The 10,190-nt window shown below is 38.4% G+C and overlaps 1 protein-coding gene and 1 long non-coding RNA gene across 3 annotated transcripts in view; one reads left to right on the forward strand and one right to left on the reverse strand.

Moving 5' to 3' along the window:
* LOC106868193 (uncharacterized) overlaps positions 1-10,190 on the reverse strand; it is a 363,847-nt gene that overhangs the window by 29,331 nt on the left and 324,326 nt on the right. The window contains exon 2 of the mRNA XM_052968116.1: positions 9,295-9,381. Coding sequence (XP_052824076.1) covers positions 9,295-9,381 — 87 coding nt within the window. The remainder of the gene's footprint in view (positions 1-9,294; positions 9,382-10,190) is intronic.
* Positions 1-10,190, forward strand: part of LOC128247883 (uncharacterized) — a 143,560-nt gene that overhangs the window by 25,322 nt on the left and 108,048 nt on the right. For both annotated transcript variants that reach the window (XR_008264189.1, XR_008264188.1), the window contains exon 2: positions 8,124-8,258. This is a non-coding gene — a long non-coding RNA (uncharacterized LOC128247883). The remainder of the gene's footprint in view (positions 1-8,123; positions 8,259-10,190) is intronic.

The following is a 10,190-nucleotide window of genomic DNA, read 5'->3' on the forward strand; positions in this document are numbered from 1 at the left end:
ATATATATATATATATAAAACATATATATGAGGGGAAGTGTGGCTGAGAAGTTTGCTTCCCAACCACATGGTTTTGGGGTTAGTCCCACTGTGACACCTTGGGAAACTGATTTCTACTTTAGCCCTAGGCCAACCAAAGACTTATATGAGTGGATTTTGTGGATGGAAACTGAAAAAGCCTGTCATATATACTTGCATATCTGTATGTATATATGTGCAACCACAGTTTCTGTCAAATAATAATAATAATAAGTTATTGGTTAACTTGAGTCAATGGTAGAAGTCACCAAGTTGCTGCTGCACTGTGGGCCTGAGACTAAGATTGTGAAGTGATCTTTACAATGATGCCCACACCTCAGCCATGCTTCTGTCTCACTTGTAACATTTCTACGACCATGAAAGACGAAGTGTGTTGGTCAATATATCTTCGTGGCTTACAAATTCTTTACCATTTTTACAGTTCCTGCAAGGTAACAATGTGCTACTAAGTTTCTCTGAGGATTAGTATGGTTTAGTAGTGTTAACAATATGAGAGGTTTGGGCGAGTGAAGATTAGTAACAGTAGTATTTTGAAAAATTCATCTTAACCTGAAATCACTTAATGAAGAAGCGACTCCACAGAAGAAGCTGGTAACATTGACCCATTGGCAGTATTTTCATGATTAACAGATGTGCTTCAGGGAAAAAATATTTAGAAGTTATTTGACTGCCAAATAGTTTGTTTGCTGGAGAAGATTTGTATCCACCAATTGCATTGTAATGGCTGATTTAACAGAAGCTTTAATAAATATTTATTAAAACATTTCAGTTGATGGACTGGAACTATTTAATGCAGACTTAATTGTTTGCACAGCCATTTCTGGTATGCCATTAGTTTTGGAGTATAGGTTGGACTTTTAATTTTCTTACTGCCAAATCAGTTTAACCATTCCTTTAACTGAATGAACTCTGGTCAGTTGTCTGATTTGGACGCCAAAAAAAAAAAAAAAAAAAGAAAGGCTTCACTCTAAGTAGCAACTAAGTCAACTACGAGCAGCAGATTCCCAGCATTTTGTGCATATCCTCAGTCCATCATCATCATCTCTGTTTAACGTCCTCCTTCCATGCTGGTATGGGTTGGACGGTTTGACAGGAGCTGGCCAGGCAGGAGCCTGTGCCATGCTTCTGTGTCTATTTTGGCAGGTTTTTTTTTATGGCTGGAAACACTTAACACTAACCACTCCACAAAGTAGGCTGAGGGCTTTTTACATGGCACTCGAACAGGTGAGGTCAGTTTTGGCATGTTGTTTTACAACTGGATGCCCTTCCTAATGCCAACCACTTCACAGTGTGGACTGGGTACTTTTAAGTGGCACCTGCACTGGCAGGGTCACCAAGTAACTTTGCAAGACAAGGAATCTTTGAGAGGTGGTGGTGGTGGTGGTGGTGGGGGTGATTAGAAGAGGTAATCTTGTGTCAGATGATGAAAGGTTCGAGTGTGACAGAGAGACAGAAATAGATATCTTGCTGTAGAGGAGGTACATGGTTACCCAGTCAGAGAGAGGGGGAGAGAGAGAGGAAGAGAGGGAAACACAGATGAAATGCCATTAAGCGTTTTGCCCTGCACAGTAATGATTTGGCCATCTTATGTTTACATAGTAAGAATACAACAAATATAACACAAAGCTTTGGCAACAAGAGTCAGTGTAGATGAGTTTGTAAAAGGAGGTTCTAAATCGACTTCACAATTTTATTCTTAGTGGTCTCTAAATAGAATAAAAATAAGGATGTTTTACTGCATTGCAAATTATAAGTGACAAAATAATGAGACAAACTGTAAATGATGATTCTACTTCAACAGATCTGAACAGCAATCCAAGGTGAAAAAGTGCTTGATATTAAAGAAATTTTGGCTATAGTGGAGGAAATAAAAATGATTGGCTGTCATCATATAAAGGCTGGATGAAAACCTAAGATTGCTCAAAGCATTTTACAGCATTCTTCTGAGACATGAGAATTTAAAATTTATTCAGAAGCTTTATAGTGAAACTTGACTGTGAGATGCATTACATCCTTTCAGCTCTGCCTAACATATATTCATACACAAACCTATCAACATATCCAGGATTTATAGGCAATGACTGAAAAGAAACTGAGCTGCTCCTTGTTCTTTTCGCATACATTTTTCTTGCTAATTGATATTCAAGGATTATGAAAAGAACAGATAATTGGAATGAGAACTAAATGCTTCAATACTCTCAAAACAATTCACAAAGAAAATGTAAATAAGTATTATGTACCTAATAAAAACTGTGGGTGTTATAGCTGCTGATATATTAGAGCTAGCAAACCGTTTCAAAATTGTTTGCATATCTTCTAAAACTACTACATAAAGACTTCTCCATTTGCTCATTGAAGCCTTGTTGAAATACAGCTCAATTTTTTTCTGTTTAAATTATTAAAACTGTACTAAATAAAGTACAACTGAAACACTAAAAAAATCTCTTGACACATATCAATGTTCCAAACAAATTTAATAACTTGTGATTCTCAATCTATCCGTTCAATATGGCCTTAATAAAGGAATATTGAAGCCTTGATGTAGTCACTTAATCTGTTAGAAATAAGTGCAATGTCTCCCACAATGTTCACTCTCAAACCTTAAAAAGTACTTGTAGATACTCTTCCTCCTCCTCCTTCTCCTTCTTTGAAGAGGAATTTCAAAATACTGCACCTGAAATCGCTAATCCTCCATTTCCAGTTAGTGTTTCTACCAATAACACCAAATGTAATTCAGTGGTTTTTGTCTTCTCTAAAATAGCTGTTGACAGCAAAGCCTACTCTGCATTGAAAAGTAGAGTAGGCTTTATTCAACGCCTACTTTGGATGGATAGAATGTGTCCCTAATTCTTCCCTTTTATCTTGTGCTCATGCTATGAAATGTTTTGAGTCATCATAAGGAGCCTGGTATGAGTACCATCAAGACAGTCTTGAAGCTTCTTTACCTTAGTTCAGATTCTGAGAAGAGAGAAGAATGCTCTCTAATATGCCCTGAAGAAAGCCAGCCTTTTATCCTTTTGTTGACTTCAAAATGCTTGATTGCTGGATGTTTTAAAGCTTGTTACATGTACTTCAGGCTTATCCAAGGTATTTGAAGTTCTTGACTTCCTTGAGTCGAGAACTATTGTTGTAAGAATCTGGCAGGTTGTTTTCCTCTGCATTGATGGTCATGAATTCAGTCTTTTTTACATTGAGAAACAGGCTGACTTTGGCTGCAACATTCTCAAGATGTACCAACAAATCTTGCCTTCATACAGCCGATAAGCTGTGAGGGTAAGATCATCAGCATAATCCGAGAGAAATGTGGTCTACTGATGTGTTGACTGCTTCTGCTTGAAGGCAAGGCTTTGTCTAGGATGGAATCAAGACTTTACCTAAAGATGTAGTCACAAAGAGAAAAAGAGATAGGGTCTTCAGGAAAGATGCCTGCTATTGCTGGAAACTCTTCAGTTGGACTGTCTGTGCTTTGCATAAAACTTGATTGGATTTTGTACATGATGATGATTGCTTTGCCAGTCTCATCTGGGGTACCATAGTTCAATAGTATATGTAACATGGTCTTTCTATTTGCTCTATATCAACTGCCTTGAAGAAATCCACAAATAGACTTCATGCCTTTTGCTTGGAGATTCTAACCTTTTGTGATTTTTCTAGGAGCAAGGGTCTGTGATAGTGTCAATTTGTCTTTATGAAAGTGTTTTGATTCCATTTTAAGATCGGTTCAGTATGAATTCAAAATGCAAAATCACATTTTTGTCAACAGGAAAAAACAACAACAATATCTGTGTACAAACAGTACATTAGATCCATTGAGGGTTGTGACACTCCTACTTGGGTCCTTAATCTGTCTATAAAAAAAAATCACAACAAATTACAAGCTACACTACAGTATCCTTTGGTTATCACAGATTGCCCAGAGACCAATTTACTGAACAAATGTACAAGTAAAAATGCATACTAGAGGTAAAGGATCTGCTGGACATACAAGGGGCATACATTTTGTCGCAGCAAATTCTAAGCCTGCTCAGTCACCATTACTTGAAGAAAAATCCCTTTCAAACAACTAAAGAACTACACAACTCTGTTAAACATGACTGCAACATCATATTAAGACTATTTTTCCAATCTAATCTGGACAGCACTGGCATCGGCCATGACTATGATTTCAATGGATCTTCATAAGCACAGCATGTCACCCAATGATTGAAGGGTGCTTTTAACGGGCCAGTTATGCAACACTGGTATCAGCCATGACTATGATCTCACTTGGCTCGACAGGTCTTTTCAAACACGCCATGTCTCCAAAGGTCTTGGTTGCTTATTATTACCTCTGTGAGGCCCAATGATTGAAGGTCATACTTCACCATCTCATCTCAGATCTTCCTGGGTCTACCTCTTCCACAGATTCCTTCCATTGTTAGGGTGTGACACTTCTTCACACAGCTGTCCTCATCCATTCACAACACATGCCAATACCAGCACAGTTGTCTCTCCTGCAGACTACATCTGATGCTTCTTCTGTCCAACTTTTCTCTCAGGGTGATTACATTCTGTGGTGCATGCACACTGACATTACACATCCAGTGAGGCAAACTAGCTTCATTTCTTTCAAGCCTATGCATGTCCTCAGCAATCACGGCCCGTGTTTCACTGCCATGTAACATGGCTGTTCGTACACATGCGTCATACAGTCTGCCTTTTACTCTGAGTGAGAAGCCCTTTGTCACCAGCAGAGGTAGGAATTCTCTGAACTTTGCCCAGGCTTTTCTTATTCTTGCAGCCACACTCACAGAGTATCCACCCCCACTACTGATTTGGTCACCAAGGTAATGGAAGCTATCAATTACTTCTAGTTTTTCTCTCCTGGCATGTGATGGAAGCTGTTCTCTGCACATTTTCAGTGTTTATTGCCCCCAAGTATTTGCCACACACAAAAACCATCTTCCCAGTTAACCTTCCTTTGATATTGCTGTACCTCTTATGTGTCCATAGCTTACACTGAGTACATTTTATAGAGTTTCTACCTACGCCTTTTCTACAGATTGAGCAGAGCCATCTACCTGAAGGGATTTGTGATTTGTATGCCTTTCTACTTGCTAAGACTTTGTTTTTTGCTAGCTTAACTCTAAGGCCCTTCAATTCTAGACCATGCTTCCACACCCGAAACTTCTCTAGTTCTGGTAGTGACTCAGCTATAAGAGCAAGGTCATCAGCATAGAGGAGCTCCCAGGGGCATCCTGACTTGAATTCCTCTGTTATTGCCTGGAGGATTAAATGGAGGCTGAGGACTGATCCTTGGTGAACCTTTACTTGTTCCCTGAATTCTTCACTGTACTCATTGCCAGCCCTCACCTTACTGCCAGCATCCCTGTACATGGCTTGTACAGCTCTCACCAACAACTCTATCCCTAGTTTCCACATTGACCACCAGATAAGAGACCCCCTATCAAAAGTTTTTTTTTTCCATGTCTTTGGCTATGTATTTCTTCTGCAGTTGCCTTACCAGAAATATAGCATCAGTGGTGCTTCTCGCTGGCACAAAACCAAACTGTATCTCATCTAAACTAACTCTCTCCCTAATTAGTTGGGCTATGACCCTCTCCGTGACAGATATCAGAAATAATCAATCCCCAATATGCTCTTAATTATACAATCATTAAAAAGTAAATAAATTAAACTAATTTTAGTAATTATGCCTAGAATATGAAGATGATGTCATTACACAACTTTATTCCGGTTACATTCGTTTCCTGTGACCAGAGGAAGTATTTCATAGCTATAAATTGGTTTGTATGGGTGCTTTTTGCGTGGCACCAGCAACCATGAGCCTGCAAGGTTAGGAATGCTCAGCTGGAGAGAGATGCCAGGGACAGCCTGCATACAAGGATAACCATGCTTTTACTGAGCTTCACATGTTTTTTTCAAGAACAGCAAACCACCAAGAGTCTCTGTCCCCTGTCATCCGCTCTGTGAGTCCTAACGTCCATAGATCCTTTCTCATGATTTCATCCCACATCTTCTTGGGTCTACCCCTTCCACATGTTCCCTGTACAATTTGAGATCATCATCTCTTGATGCAGCTGTCTTCATTCATATACATTACCTTTGCCATACCAGCACAGTCTTCTCTCTTGCACACTTTGTATGATGTCTTGTATATCCAATTTTCTCACAAGTCACTTACACTCTGTCGTATATGCTTTTGCATGTCCTCAGTAGTCACAACCCATGTCTCACTGCCATGTAGCATAGCTGTTTGTACATAGGCATCATACAATCTACCTTTCACTCTGATGGAGAGGTCCTTCATTATGAACAGTGGTAGTAGCTCTCTGAACTTTGCTTAGTCTATTTGTATTCTAGCAGACATGCTTTCACAACAATCTCTCCACTACTATTGATCACTTAAGAAACAGCAACTGTCTACTCCCCACTGACATTTGAGTGAGTCCTGGGTACAGGTACATGGAGGGACACAGCACTGTTGCTTTGAGACTGCAACCTGTTGACTGACAAAATTCTGTGCTGCATCACGGAATTTTGTCAGTGAACAGGTCACAGTCTCAAAATGACGAAAATATTTTGGCAAATTAAATTTAAATGTTGAAGTGAATCTAACGGTTTTTGTGTGTTTCTTAAATAGCTTATAAATACCTTCCACGCTGCAATTATATCTATAAAACTTACTGGAAACTACAGACCAAATCTGTCACTGGTGTAAAGTTCCAACCTGACCTAGGGTGACATGATGGTGGAACAACGCAGTTGACAGGGCCACTAAAGCAAAGAAACAAGCCTAGAAGAACTGGAAGGGTGACATTAGCAAAAAACTACATTAGATAGCTAGAAGGGAAGCTAGTAGGTAGGCATACTTAGGTAGGAGAGAAGCAGAAAGGTAGAAGTTTGCCAATGTTCTGTGGCATGAGGACTGGTGGGTTGAGGTGTTTTGGTTTTCAAGACAGTCATCATCATCATCATCATCATCATCGTCATTTAACGTCTGCTTTCCATGCTGGCATGGGTTGGACGGTTTGACTGAAGACTGGTGAGCCAGAAAGCTGCACCAGGCTGCAATCTGATCTGGCAAAGTTTCTACAGCTGGATGCCCTTCCTAACACAAACCACTCCGAGGGTGTAGTGGGTGCTTTTACGTGCACAATCTGCTTCCCACACCCCTAAAAATGCCTAAAATATCATCTAGAAAACCAAAGATCATGATTGGAAATTTCAATAGCCACAACATGTAGTAGAGACACAAAGACAGCAACCAGCAGAGAGGGAAATGCAGTTGAAGTAGGGGCTGAAAATAACAAGATTAATTTGGTCCACATTACTGAGGGGCTGAAAATAACAAGATTAATTTGGTCCACATTACTGAACAACCAAAGTCCTTCTACAGTAGTTAATTACAGTCAAAGTACATGGCTTGATTAATTCTCACTAGCTGTTCATTTATTCCTAGCTTCTGATCAAGGACTGAAAGTGCCTGTCAAAGGCTTTCTCCTGGTCACCAAATGCCTAACAGAGCAATTTAGATTTAGAGAGATATTGTGATGCTTGCAAATGTTGTAGGGGCTTGAAGTTATAGAGGCTGATATGGCTGAGCTGCTTGTGCCTCATTGAGATAGATTATTTAATGAGGAGCTGATGCTGTTTAAAGAAGAAGATGAGAATACAGAAATTCCATCAACTGAGTTCATACATTGAGTTGTACAAAGAGATGATGCACCATAAGCATCACACAAGTCTGGATAAGTTCTTTGTTCCCTCTTTGTGGATATTGATAACAATGAACTATAAGACAAAAGACAGTGTTCCTCATCCTCTGAGTAACTTGCATTTCACCTCAACCACTTTCTCTGAAACACTAATCAACATCTTCTGTGGTAAGAACATACCCTATCATACTATGATTCTTATTGACTCCCTAACATATTTCTCTTCTGATGTTTTCATGTATGGATATTGTATTGTGTATGTTTATTTAGAAATTATTTCTATGCATAAAAATGGCTGTGTTGCTGGTTTGTTTTCCTTCTTTCTGTTGAAAAATCTGTTATAACAAAATGATTTTCCTATTTCAGGATTCCTGAGTTATGACAAATCTTTCTTCCATGACATGATGGATTCTTGTATTCTATTCTTCGTATGCAACTTGATCATGTAACAGGAACACCATAAGAAGGAAACACAAACATAGGCACAGGAGTGGCTGTGTGGTAAGTAGCTTGCTTACCAACCACATGGTTCCAGGTTCATCCCCACTGCATGGCACCTTGGGCAAGTGTTTTCTACTATAGTCTTGAGCCGACCAAAGCCTTGTGGGTGGATTTGGTAGACAGAAACTGAAAGAAGCCCGTCGTATATATGTATATATATGTATATGTATGTGTGTGTATGCATTTGTGCGTCTGTGTTTGTCCCCTCAACATCGTTTGACAACCGATGGTGGTGTGTTTACATCCCCATAACTTAGCGGTTCAGCAAAAGAGACCGATAGAATAAATACTAGGCTTCCAAAGAATAAGTCCTGGGGTTGATTTGCTTGACTGAAGGCGGTGCTCTAGCATGGCTGCAGTCAAATGACTGAAACAAGTAAAAAAGTAAAAGAGCTGCAAGCATTTCACCATCTTTTCTTAGTAAAGGTAATTTGTTTAAATGTTTTCTTCATATATGAGTGGGACATATTATAAGAGACCAATATTATCTCTTTCCTTCTTTCACCCCTCTATTTCATTTTTTTCCCAACCCCCACTCATCTATTCTCCTTCATTTTCTTTTCTCCAGGTTTTGCCTTAAGAAGTAGAGCTTTTTGATCTTTTGTCCTTGACCATTTGGAAATGAAAAATTCTGTATCTTCAGCTTAAAATATGATATCGAATAAGTAGAAATATATTAGTTTCATACGGGAGAGATTTTATTATGGATGTTAGTTACACATGTGGGATTAATATTTAAAATATAACAATCTGATGGAGAATTTTTTAAAAATGTGGTTAGAGTTGTGTACTAAAATTCCGATGGTCACATTAAAGCATTTACACAGAGAATAAACCCATAATACTGCATCTTGTGTTTGTTTAAAGAACGGAAACAAGTTTGAAATGTTTAAGTACAGAAGTTTGGGTTATACATAAACTGAGAGAGCAGGAGAAGTAAGTGAAAATAATGGGATTCAAACCAAGAGCAGCCAAATAGGAGGAGACCTTATATGAGTATCTGAAAACAAACGATTGAAACAAGAAACAGACTTACTTCGACATACACTATTTTTTCTTTGATAATGATTTCTTTCTGCTTCTTGTACTGTGCGTGGTGGTGTGTACCATTTTCCATATCTCACTGAAAGAAAATTTGGAAGATATAAACAGTATGGATTATTTCTGTATTTGACTCAAATTAATTGAAAAAGGTAAATATTATAAGTTTTAAAGGTTAGAACAAGTTAGAAATACTTTTAAGCTTCAGTGATTAAAAAATAAAGCATTTTAATGCAGAATAGATTTTTAAAAAATGGTGGTGCTCCAGTGTGGCCAAAACTCACTGATTGAAATGAGTAAAGGAATAAAGAAGAAAAACCCCTTACAACAAAGGTTTAATAGACTTTATAAGCTTAAAATGGATTTTAGCTAGACACTAATCTAATATCAATTCTATACTTAAACTTTACAAATATAATTTTAGTTAGAATAACTGCATTATGTAATATTTACACCAGCAGTTTACATTCCATGGAAATAAAATCAAATTTGTCATGCTTCCCCAAAAGATTTTGATGCAATTTCTAGATGTAGATTCACATAATTTCTTGGGTTCTAATGCTGCAATATGTAATGGCCACTTCATTTTTCTTTTTAACATTTTTTTTGGAGTTTTTATGTCTTTGTAAATTTTAAAGTCAATTGAAATCATCATCATTGTTTAATGTCCGCTTTCCATGCTGGCATGGGTTGGACGATTTGACATGGAGCTGGCCAGCTGAGAGCTTCTTGGACTCCAATTGTCTGTTGTGGCATGGTTTCTACAGTTGGATGCCCTTCCTAGTGCCAGCCACTTAACAGAGTGTGCCGGGTGCTTTTTACATACCACTAACATCATCATCATCATCGTCGTTTAACGTCCGCTTTCCATGCTAGCATGGGTTGGACGAT

This window comes from Octopus bimaculoides, chromosome 5, assembly GCF_001194135.2.
Source record: "Octopus bimaculoides isolate UCB-OBI-ISO-001 chromosome 5, ASM119413v2, whole genome shotgun sequence".
Lineage (NCBI taxonomy): Eukaryota > Metazoa > Mollusca > Cephalopoda > Octopoda > Octopodidae > Octopus > Octopus bimaculoides.